Source organism: Monodelphis domestica, chromosome 7 (genome assembly GCF_027887165.1).
Source record: "Monodelphis domestica isolate mMonDom1 chromosome 7, mMonDom1.pri, whole genome shotgun sequence".
Lineage (NCBI taxonomy): Eukaryota > Metazoa > Chordata > Mammalia > Didelphimorphia > Didelphidae > Monodelphis > Monodelphis domestica.
The window spans coordinates 68,323,759-68,336,927 of NC_077233.1; the positions used below are offsets into that span (position 1 = coordinate 68,323,759).

The 13,169-nt window shown below is 34.7% G+C and overlaps 1 protein-coding gene across 1 annotated transcript in view; it reads left to right on the plus strand.

The window, feature by feature from the left end:
- XYLB (xylulokinase) overlaps positions 1-13,169 on the plus strand; it is a 287,508-nt gene that overhangs the window by 251,694 nt on the left and 22,645 nt on the right. Inside the window, exon 16 of the mRNA XM_056804817.1 lies at positions 11,323-11,381. Coding sequence (XP_056660795.1) covers positions 11,323-11,381 — 59 coding nt within the window. The remainder of the gene's footprint in view (positions 1-11,322; positions 11,382-13,169) is intronic.

Genomic DNA, 13,169 nt, shown 5'->3' on the forward strand with positions numbered 1-13,169 from the left:
CTCATTTGCTTTTTCTCATATAGATACCATTATTGTGTAGGTCAATCTTCTAGTTTTTGGCTTTCCCCCTTTTTTGCCCTATGTTATCTTCTAAAGGCCATTTCACATTTCTTTGTATTCCTCAAACTTGTCAGACCTCATTGCATTATAGTATTGGGTTATATGAATACATAACAGTTTATTTAAACATTTGCTTGTGGTTTGATATTTATTTTGCTTTTTTTTTAATGTGATTGTACTGCTATGAAAGTCCTTAAACAGAAAATAACATCTCTAAGATATATTATGAACAATGGAATAACTGGATTTAAAGGGTATGATTATTTTCATTACTTTTACTGCATACTGCGAAATTGCTTTCCAAATCAATTATACAAGTTTGCAATCCCGCCAGCAATGAATTGAATGTGCAATTTCTCCACAACCCTGTCACTATTGAATTTCTTTGCTTTTAATTATTTTTGCCAATTTGGTGGGTGTGAGAAGGTATCTCAAAACTAATTAAATTTGCATTTTGTTGATTATTAGTGAAGGTGAATTTTTTCATGTGATTATTAACAATTTGTGGTTTATTTTTTGAAAATTGCTTATTCATATCCTTTAACTTTCATCTAAGCTGATATTTATGAAAAGAACATATATGTTCTAAAATATTTATAGCAGTTTTCCTTGTGAGGGCAAACGAAATTTAGGGAATTGCCTTCAATTGGAGAATGACTAAACAAGCTGTACTGTATGATTGTGATAGAATACTCTTCTATAAAAAAGTGATAAGAATTACTGCTGTGACTTTTTAACAGTTCCTCTTGTACTTTATTTTTATTCAGTTTTTAAAATTTTCAGCTCCCTCTCCCTTACTCATTGGGAAGATAAAAAACCAATACAAAAATGTATAAATGTGTAAAACAAAATTAAGAAATAGAGAAAGGAAGGAAGGAAGGAAGGAAGGAAGGAAGGAAGGAAGGAAGGAAGGAAGGAAGGAAGGAAGGAAGGAAGGAAGGAAGGAAGGAAGGAAGGGGAAAAAAAGAGGAGAAACAATATGATTTGATCTGTACTCTGAAATCATCATCTTTTTCTACCTGGAGGTAAATAGAATGTTTCATCATGAGTCCTTGTGGTTGGTCATTGAATTGATTAGAATTACTAGTCTTTCAAAGTTGATTATCTTTATAATATTGCCATTACTGTATAAATTGTTCTCCTGGTCCTGCTCACTTCGCTTTGATGAGTTCATGCAAGTCTTAGCAGGTTTTTCTGAAACTACCCCTCTCATAACTTCTTAAATACAATAGTATTCCACCACATTTAGATGCCATAATTTGTGCAACCATACCCTAATTCATGGACATCCCTTTAGTTTCAATTCTTTACCACTATAACAAGAGTTGGTGTAAATGTTTTTGTACATATGGGACTTGAATCACATTAGGATATAGACCTAGTAGTGGAATTGCTCATTCAAAGAGTATACACAGTTCAGTAGCTTTTTGAGTATAGTTCCAAAATGCTTTCCAGAATGACTTAGATTAGTTCACAGCACTATTAACAATATATTAGTGTACCTGTTTTCCCACAGCTCTTTCAGCATTTGACATTTTCCTTTTTTGTCATCTTAGCCAATATGATGAGTATGAGATAGTGTCTTAGAGTTGTCTTAATCTGAATTTCCCTAATTATTAGTTATTTAGAGCATTTTTTCATATGACTATTTATAGCTTGGATTTCCTCCTCTGAAAAGTACCTATTGATATACTTGAACCATTTGCCAATTACAGAATGGCTCTTTTTCTTGTAAATTTGACTCAGTTCTCCATGTAACTTAGAAATGAGACATTGAGGAAATTGCTACAAAGGCTTTCCCTGGTTTCCTATCTTTTTTTTCCATTTTGGCTGTATTCATTTTGCTTGTGCAAAGATTTTTAAATTTTTATGTAATAAAATTACTCACTTGAATATCCTTTAAACTTTTCATCTTTTGTTTGGTAGTGAACTCATCCCCTGTCCATACACCAGAAAGTTAATTTCTTCCATAGCCCATTAATTTGCTTATGATGTTATCTTTATGTCTAAGTTATATGATGTTATCTTTATGTCTAAGTTATATACCCATTTTGAGCTTATCTTGCTATACATTCTGAGATCCTGGTATATATCAATTTTCTGCCAAACCACTTTACAATTTTCCCAACAATTTTTGTTGAATAGTGGGTTCTTGCCCTGATTTCTGGGATCTTTAAATTAATCAAACACTGTTATACTCATTTGCTTCTGTATATTGTGTGCCTAATCTGTTCTACACATCAATCTATTTCTTACCTAGTATCAAATTATTTTGATAGTTTCAGCTTTTGGGGTCTGGCACTGTCGGCCCAGTTTCTTCTAATTTTTCTATTGACTCCCTGCATATTCTTGAACTTTTGTTCCTGTAGATTGTTTGTTGTTGTTGTTATTTTTCCCCTAGCTGTATAATGTAATTCTTTGGTAGTTTGATTGGTATGTCACTGAATAAATTAATTCTGGTTCTGTTGTAATTTTTATTATATTGACTCAATCTACCCATGTGCAATTAGTATTTTCCAATTATTTAGATGTCCATTTATATGGAGAGTATTTTTAATTGTACTCATGTAGTTCCTATGTGTGTTTTGGTAGCTAGATTCCCAAGTATTTTATATTTATTTTTATTTATTCTCTAGTTGTTTTAAATGAAATTTCTCTTTCTGTCCTCACCTGCTGGATTTCATTGGTAATAAACAGAAATGCTCAAAATTTATTTTGTATTCTGAAAGTACTTAAGCTAATTGTTTCCTTTAGTTAACTCTAAATTTCACTAAGTAAACTATATCATCTGCAAAAAAAAAAAGTGATCACTTTGTTTCCCTTTCTCTGTACTTAATTTCTTTTTTCTTGTCTTATGGCTATAGCTAACATTTTTTTATATTGTAGTGAATAATGATGGCAATTAATAACATACTTGCTTCACCCCTGATCTTATTGTAAAGGCTTCTACATTTTCCTTATTTATAGAGAATGCTTATGCTTGGTTTTAGAGGATACTACTTATCATTTTAAGGAAAGATCCATTTATTCCTTTGCTTTTAAGAGTTGTATTTAAAAAAAAAAACAGGAATGGGTATTATCTAAAGCTTTTTCTGAATCTGTTGAAATAATCATATAATTTTTGTTGGTTTGTTGTTAATTTTAGTATATTTATAGTTTTGCTAATATTGAGCCAGCCTTGTATTCCTGGTATAAATCCAGCTTGGCTACAATGTATGAACTTTGTGATATATTGTTCATGTTTTCTTGCTAATGTTATATTTAAATTTTTTTACATCAATCAACAGTTTTCAAATTTAAAGATATTTTATTTTCACAATTACTTGTAGCAACAATATTCAACCTACATTTTTCAAAATTACAAGATCTAAATTGTCTCCTTTTCCTTCCTCCTCCCTCTCAGAGATGGTAAATGGTTTGTACCATCAATAAGCATTAAGGAAATTGATCTATATTTTATTAACCTGTTTTGATTCTCCTTGGTTTAGGTATTAAGACCATATTTGTGTCATAGAAGGAATTCTGTAGCATTCTCCTTTGCCTATTAAAAAAGCAATTTACATAGTTGTGGAATTAATTGTTTTTTAAAAGTTTTATGGAATTAACTTGTAAATCCATTCATTCCTGGAGATTTTTTTAAGGGGGGGGGCACATGAAGTTCATTTATGGTTAAATTCCTTTTTCTGAGAGGAAGTTATTTAAGTATTCTATTTCCTGTTCTGTTAATCTGGGTAATTTGGATTTTTGTAAATATCCATCTATTTCATTTAGATTATCAGCTTTATTGGCATAGAGCTGGGCAAAATTGTTGCTGATAATTGCTTTTGTTTTTTCTTCATGGTTATGAATTCCCCCTTTCATTTTTGATAGAGCAACTTTGTTATCTTCTCTCTTTTTAAAAATAAACATTATTGTGTGGGAGAGATTAGGCTTGAATCAACACCTCACACCCCACACCGAGATAAAGTCAGAATGGGTGAATGACTTGAACATAAAGAAGGAAACTATTAGTAAATTATGTGAACACAGAATAGTATACATGTCAGACTTTTGGGAAAGGAAAGATTTTAAAACCAAGCAAGACCTAGAAAGAGTCACAAAATGTAAAATAAATAATTTTGACTACATCAAATTAAAAATGTTTTTGTACAAACAAAACCAATGCAACCAAAATCAGAAGGGAAATAACAAACTGGGGAACCAATCTTCATAACAAAAACCTCTGACAAAGGTCTAATTACTCAGATTTACAAAGAGCTAAATCAATTGTACAAAAAAAAAATCATGCCATTCTCTAACTGATAAATGGGCAAGGCACATGAATAGGCAATTTTCAGTCAAAGAAATCAAAATCATAAGCACATGAAAAAAGTGTTCTAAATCTCTGATAATCAGAGAGATGCAAATCAAAACAACTCTGAGGTATCAACTCACACCCAGCAGATTGGCTAACATGACAGCTATGGAAAGTAATCAATGCTGGAGGGGGTGTGGCAAAGTTGGGACATTAATGCATTGCTGGTGGAGTTGTGAATTGATCCAACCATTCTGGAGGGCAATTTGGAACTATGCCCAAAGGGCACAAAAAGACTGACTGCCTTTTGATCCAGCCATAGCACTGCTGGGTTTGTACCCCAAAGAGATAATAAGAAAAAAGACTTGTACAAGAATATTCATAGCTGCACTCTTTGTGGTGGCAAAAAACTGGAAAATGAGGGGTTGCTCTTCAATTGGGGAATGGCTGAACAAATTATGATATATGTTGGTGATGGAATACTATTGTGCTAAAAGGAATAATAAAGTGGAGGAACTCCATGGGGACTGGAACAACCTCCAGGAATTGATGCAGAGCCAAAGGAGCAGAACCAGGAGATCATTGTATGCAGTGACCCTGAACAACTTGGAGGAATCTATGAGAAAAACCACTATTCACATTCAGAGGAAAAACTGTGGGAGTAGAAACACAGAAGAAAAATGACTGCTTGCGTACATGGGTCGAGGGGATATGATTGGGGATGTAGACTCTAAATGAACATCCTAGTGCAAACACCAACAACGTGGAAATGGGTTCAGATCAAGGTCACATGTAATAATGGGAGGGGTAGGAGAGGAGAGGGAGGAATAGAAAATGATTTTTGTAACCAAGGAATAATGTTTGAAATCGACCAAATAAAAAAACAATGTTAAAAAAAAGAGAGAGAAATGTAAGCTCCTTGCAGGCAGGAACTGTCTTTCTTCTTGCTTGTATTTGTATCCCCAGCAGTTAGCATAGTACTTGGCACATAGTAAGCACTTAATTAGGGCTTTTTGACTTGTTCACTCTATGTGAAGAAGGGACAAAAAAGCTCATCAATATTTATAGTCTCTAAGAAATAAATATTCAATGTAAAAAAATAAACATTATCTAATATCTGCTTTATTGCTGATTTTTTCCCTTTTTCAATGTATTTAATCATTTGTTCATTTGTTACATTTACATACCTAGTAAACTCTCTCCTTTCCCTTCCCCCTTTAGAGAAGGCATCATTTGACAAAGAGATATATGTACATATAAAACCTTGTTTTGCAGGGCACCTAAGTGACTCAGTGAGTTGAGAGCAAGACCTAGATATGGGAGGTCCTAGTTTCATATCTGAACTCAGACACTACCTAGTTGTGTGACCCTGAGAAAATCACTTAACCCTCATTGTCTAGTCCTTGCCACTCTTCTGCCTTAGAATCAATAAGACAGAAAGCAAGGATTTTTTTAAAATTATGTCTTAATTCTTTTATCAGTTTTTTCTCTGGAGGTAGATATATACAAATCATTCTTCAAACAATCTTTCTGTTGCTCTATATAATGTTCTCTTGGTTCTGCTCATTTCATTTTTCATAATTTCATGTAGATCTTTCTATGTTTTTCCAAAATTAGCGGGTTGGTCATTTCTGAAAGTTCAGTAGTACTGCTTTTGCTACATTTCACAGTCCTTGGTATATTTCTCATTGTTACTATTATCTTAAATGAAAATATTGCTTTTCCTATATGATTTGTTCTTTAAGTCATTGATACTTTAGGATTAAGTTGTTTAATTTCCAATTAATTTTTAATCTATGTTTCAAAGGCCATTTATTAAATGTCATTTTTTTGAATTATGGATAGAAAAAGAAGTGTGTAATATTTTTCCTTTTTTGCATTTGCTTGTGAGTTTTTATGCTCCCATACATGGTCAGTTTTTTTGAAGATGCCATGCAAAATTAAGCAGTAGATCTATTACTTTCTTTTTCTTTTTAATATTCTCTAGAGGTCTATAATATCAAACTTTTCTAAAATTCTATTAATCACTTCAACTTCTTTCTTGTTAATTTTGTTATTAGATTCATCTAGGTCTGATGGAGATAAATTGAGGTTCTCCACTATTATAATTTTACTGTTTATTTCTTCCTATAATTCATTTAACTTTTCCTTTAAGAATTTTAATGCTATGCCATTTAGTGCACATATATTCAGTGAATTGATATTAATTTATTATCCATGGCATTTGTTGGCAAAATGCAATTTCCCTATTTATCTTTTTTTAATTAGATCATTCAATAAATTTTGCTTTGTCTGAGCTCATGGTTACTTCCCCTGCCTCATAATTTCAGCTGAATCAAAATAAATTCTGTTCTAGTTCCTTATTTTAACTGTGTTATCTTCTTCTTTCAAAAGTGTTTTGTGTAAAATCAAAACAAAACAAAAGTCATATTGTTGGATTCTGGTTTCTAAGCCATTCTACTTTCTTTTTCTACTCTATGAGTGAGTTCATTTCATTCATATTCATAGTTGTGATAGCTATGCATTTCCCACCATCCTGTTCTTATGTCTTTCCTTCTCTTTTTTCCATCCCCCCTTTAAGAGTTTGTTTTGCTTCTGACTATTGCCTCTCTTAATTTATCCTCCTCCTTTTTTAAAAAACCCTTACCTTATCCTTTACCTTTAGGAGTATCAGGATCCAAGTTCTCTGTTTCTTTTTAATAGTGGCTGCAGAATCTTGTGTTATCTCTGCTGTACTTCCATAATAACTGAATAATTTCTTTCTGGCTGGTTGTTTTGAAATCAATACTGTGTATTAGTTCCAAGGCAGAAGAGTGGTGAGGGCTAGGCAATGGGGGCCAAATGACTTGCCCAGGATCACACAGTTAGGAAGTGTCTGAGGTCAAATTTGAACCTAGGACCTCCTGTCTCTAGGCCTGGTTCTCAATCCACTGAGCCACCCAGCTTCCCCCTATCCTCCTTCTTATTCCACTCTCTCTCTTCCATTAACCCCTTTATCTTCTACTTCTTTATTGAGCAAAATCAATTTCTGGATCCAACTCAGTGTCTATGTGCCTTCTTTCCTCCTTTAATCAGTTCAAATGAGAATGAGGTTCAGGTGTTGCCTACTCCCTTTCTCTCAATGTATAAATTCTTCCTTTCACACTCAGTTTGTGTGAGATAATATTCTCCATTCTTCCTTTCCCTTTTCCCCTTTCCCAGTTTATTCCTCTTCTCCATCCTCCCATTCTTCTTTTTAGATCATTCAAACATAATACAATCACATTCAGACCTTCTGTTTAATTATTGTCCTTCTAAGAGCCCCATGTAATGATAAAGTTCTTAGGGATTACCTTATCTTTTCCCCATATGATAATGTAAATTAGTTTGATCTTCTTTAGTACCACATAATTTCTCACAAATATTTACCTTTTTATGATACATGACTTGTTCCTACTTCTCATATTTTCTATGCAGCTCTGGTATTTTCTTCAGGAATGTTTGAAAGTTCTCAATTTCATTAAGGGTCCATTTTTTTTCTTGGTTATAAGCCTAGATTCTTTGCCTTTAGGAGTATCAGGATCCAAATTCTCTGTTTCTTTTTAATAGTGGCTGCAGAATCTTGTGTTAGCTCTACTGTATTTCCATAATAACTGAATAATTTCTTTCTGGCTGGTTGTACCATTTTTTCCTTGACCTGGGAGTTCTGGATTTGGGCTATAATACTACAATACTTCAGTGAGTATTCATTTTGGAGTTTCTTTCAGGAGATGACCAATGGATGCTTTCCATTTTCACTTTCCCTCAGGTTCTAACATATCTGGGCAATTTTCTTTTATGATTTTTTGAAATTGGATTTATACATTCTTTTAAAAAAGTGATCACTTAAATTATCTTAAATATATATTTCCAGGTTAGTTGTTTTTCCTATGAGATATTTCCCATGGTCTTCTTTTTTTTTCCAGGCTTTTGTGTTTGTTTTATTATTTCTTGATATCTCATGGAATTGTCAACTTCCATTTGGCTAATTCTAATTTTCAAGGAGCTTATTTTCTTCACTGAAGTTTTATACCTCTTTTTCTTCCATGGTTCCCATTTAATTTTTTAAAATCTCTATTTAGCCTTTCCTTAACCCTTTTGGGAATTCTTATTGGACTTGATCTAATCTGCATTTTTCTTTCTTCTTATGCTTTGTTTGTAGATGTTTTAAAAGTCATTCTCCTATGTTTGAGGTAGCTCTATTAAAGCTTCCCTGTCACCATTTCAGGTTTTTATGATTGGGTTCTTTTGTGTTTGCTCATTCTTTCAGCCTACTTTTGCTTTGTCTTTATTTTAGTGCAGGGCTCCTTATGTTTCTGGGAGAAATGTCTGGCCTGAAATTCTGTCCTTTTATATTTTTCTGCTCCTTTCACAGCTCAGCATAGAAGCCTGCAAGTTTTCAGTACTTTCAAATTGATGTGATATTGGATAAAACCTGTTTACTGCCCTTCTAGGGTGAACTCTACTAGTTGTTCACCCAGATTCAAGTCTGTTGGCTTGGGTGTTTAAGTTTCAATACATTGCTTTATAGCTGAATAGCAATATATATAACTGAATAGCAATATAATTGAATAGCAATCACTATTAACAAACTGACATGGTAAGTGAGAGATAATCTCAGAGGGAATACACTAGCATTAAAAGGAATTGTTTTAGTGGGATTTCTCCATATATTTCTATAGTGCATAGTATGTTAGCTCTTGATTTAAGATAGTTGTAAAAATTTTTGTTGAGGAAAAATCCCTATATATCCTTTATTTTAGAAAAATTTGAAATTATCTTTTTACTATGAATATACACAAAGAATGGAAAGGGAGATTGTACAAAAACCAGGAACTTCTTGTGTAGTGTATTTTTTTCCATGTATTTTAAATTTATATGATAATAACACAACTGCCCTATTTACAAATATACCTTTCTTAATCTCCTATTCTCTTCTTACTATATTCTAAATGCCTTATTGAGACTCCTTTTTTTGTGTGTGTGGGTATCACTATCTCTATCCACCATTTCTATATATTCTCTTTCTAAATAGAAGCCCACCGTGTTAACAAGTCTCTATAGCCAAACAAAACAAATCTAATAAGTAGTTGTATCTGTAAATGTTTATCTAATTCTGCATCTTTAATTATTTCTTTGCCAGGAGGTGGGAAACAAATTCTGTCATCAATCTTCTGGAGTCAGATTGATCACACTGTACTTCTCAGAGTTCTGAGGTCTTTCAAAATTGTTTCTCTTTACAGTTTTGTGTTCACCATGTTAATTTTCCTCCTGATTCTACTAACCTCACTCTGCATCAGTTCGTACAAAATCTCCTAGGTTTCTCTGAATTTGTCTTATTCATCATTAGAGGGATTAATGCTGGAAAAGAAGAAGTCAAAATACCATTATTTGCAGATGACATGATAGTATACTTAGAAATTCAAATTTTCTGTATCATTCAGTCATGATAAAAATGTTGATGTTAATAACAATAATAAGTAGAAAGGATATTCTTTCACCCTTGGTGCAGCTGTGAAGTATTCCAACCTTTTGGAACCACTCATCTTAAACAAAAAAGAAGATATATGAGGAAACCAAGGCACAGAACAATTAAATGAATGGTTCAAAGTTGTACAGTTAGTAAATGTTAGAGCCAGGATTCAAATTCATGTTTTCTGTATCCAAGGCCAACATTCTTTTCACTCTGACTGGATACATCTCTTTTCCTTCTGAATAAACCCTGGAAAAAAAACAGACTCAATCTATTTGGCACATGGTGGAGAGGAAAGAAGGGAAGGAAGGAACAAATACTGGAATGAGAGCACTAGGGAAGATAGAAACTTACAAATCAAGGTGTGGCCAGGGATATCAAGCCTGACATTGCTCAGGGACTAAAAGAGATAGATGTCTCTATCCCCAACTGGGAGCTCAGATATTTATAGTTTACAGGGAGTCTGAGCTAGGCATTTCCTAATGGGGGGGTAGGAGGGGGGAAATCTGTATCTTATTTTGATCTGACTTCCTGTGAATTGAGGGTCCCTGACCTGGGGGATTCCTCACAGTCCAAGCAGCTGCTTTATGGTGAGCTTAAAGGGCAACCACCAACAGGGTAGAAGACAGAAATGTTTTAGGGATTTACAGGCTCAAGGCAGCTGTGTGCTTAGCCCAGAAACCATAGCAGCAGATAGGCATATAGACAGAGACACACAAGCTAAAGTGGTATCAACAGTTAGAAAAAATGAGAGCTCAGTTTAAATGAAGGCAGTCACCATCAGCAATGGGACATTCAGGATGTCAAATAGTCACAAATCTAAAGGCAATCTAGAATTTGGTGCTATGCATTTGCTGCATTCCTGACCAACTATTTGTAATGTAAATGTATGTATACCAAATCATACTTTCCCATTGAATATCCTCATAATCTCAAAGATGCATTCCCACAGAAAATATTTCATGTACATTTCAGGCACTTTTTGAGGTGGCAAGTCTAGTATATTGTTATACTTATTTGTATTTCCTTCTATAATTTTGTTTCCTTTCTCTTGTCACTGTTAGAAAGTTCTTAAGAGTCACTACAGTCTGCACTCTTGGAAGTTCATGAAGATGGTTTTATTGGACTGACTGTATTGGGATTCTTAAGAGAATCCTTAGACAGGAAGTAATCAGAGGACTCGGCTATTATTCCCTTCCTGTCCATTCTTTCCATCAGTATACATGGTCAGAATCCATGTACGGTCCTTTTTTGAAATTATCACATATCTTGGGATCACAATAGGATAAAGTTAACAACTCCTTTTAGCAACCACATATTGCTAAGAGCAAAGGGTGTGAAATTCTATTTCTTTTTCCATAAGAAGGATATAAGAAGTAAGACAATCTGTGACCATATGCCTGTGTCAAAGAAACATGAATTATAATGTAAGCAAGCTTGATCAAGCCAACCTCAGCTTCACTCTTTTCCCTTACAGTGCCAAGGACCAAGATTCTGGCTACTGGAGGAGCCTCACATAATAGAGACATCTTACAGGTGAGTGCAGATAGCAACCATTAAGGCTTACATGTTCAATCCCTGATTTTGTTACAGAATTGTAGGAATTGAGAACCACAGAGCCTCAGAATTGAAAGGGACCTCATCTCTCTAGGCTTACAAAAAATGCTTAGGCTTCCCTACCCTCTCTTAAAAATAAAACAAGTGAAAAAAACCCTTCCCTTGATTCAGCTACTTCTCTAGCTCTCCCTTGTCCTTTAGTGCCAATTCTTTAGGAAGTGAGACCTATACTTGCAACACCCCCTTACTCTTTAGTCCCCCACAAATCCCCCCATCCTCTTCATTCAACTAAAACTTCTTACACCCCCAACCCCAAAGATCTACTGATTTCCAAATATGCTGGACTTGTTATAGTTCTGTTTACCTTAGCTTCTTTGTAGCATGGTTGTTCAGTTGTTTTTCAGTCATGTCCTACTCTTTTTGACCCTTTTTGGAGTTTTCTGGGCAAAGATACTGGAGTAGTTTGTCATTTATTTCTATTTTACAGATGAGGAAATCAAGTCAAAAAGGGTTAATTCACTTGCTGAGGTTCACACAGTTAATATGTGTCTGAGGCAGAATTTAAACTCAGATCTTCCAATCTCCAGTCTCAGCAATTTAGTTTAACAAGGTTAGACATCCCCTTTTCTGAATATTCTCCTCTCTTCCCTTGGTATCCAAAACACTGTACTCTTCTAATTCTTTTCCTATTTCTCACTCCTCTCATCTGTTCCTGCTGGTTCTCTGTCTTCCTCCTACTTCCTAAATATGGGGATCATCTAAAGCTCTGGCCTCAGTCCTCTTCCCTATCTATTCCCTCTCCTTTGGCAACCTCGTTTATTCCCATGACTGTGTACTAATAACTTTCAAGTTTGTGCTTCAGAACTCTAGCTCTAGTTCCATATTTTCAGTTGCTGGCTGGGCATCTCCATCTGAACCTCATTACAGCATTATCCTGAGTATGCATGAGCTTAGAGCCTATGGCCTTTTGTGGCCATAGATTATCCCAGAAACAGCCATAAGCTCCCTGGGGGAGATCCTGGGGAACGTTGGCCAGCAGGGTAGGCTAGGATTATGATAGTGATGGCAATAGGCCTGAGGTGCCCTAAAAGAGTTTTGGGGACCCATAAAAATGTGAGGTGGGATCTTATAGTAATCTTGGTCAGGTTAAAAACAGGGGAGAAAAAATTGGGTGGAGTGTAGATGAAGATGAATATCAACATTTGTGGGGAAAATTGGGGCAGTCACGCTGAAAATGGAGTCTGAGCATACTACAGAAGTCATGATTTGGCAGAGAGATAAGGCGGGAACTGGACTTTAAGCAACTGGATCAAAGCAGCTGGTTAGTGTTTATGAAAAGGGCTTTTATTATGCTCTCTATTGGCTGGGCCAAGTGAAGCTTTTATCTGCAAGCTGGCCCTTCTACCCCCAATGTGGTCATGAGGAGCCAACTGACCCCATTCTTACAGATACCTCAAACTCAACAGATCCAAAATTGAATTCATCCAATTGCCTGCCAAATCTGCTTCTCTGTTACATGTGGGATCTCAAAACATGCCTGTAGGGTGCTGGAGGAGACTCTCCAATTCTATATTCTTCCAGGTCAGTCTTTTCAGTCATGTCTCTTTGTGGTCATTTGTGCTTTTCTTGGCAAATATACTGGAGTGGTTGGCCATTTTCTCTTCCAGTTCATTTTACAGAGGAGGAAACTGAGGCAAAGATTGTTAAGTAACTTTTCCAGAGTCACACAGCTAGGAAATATCTGAGGCTAGATTTGAACTCTGGTTT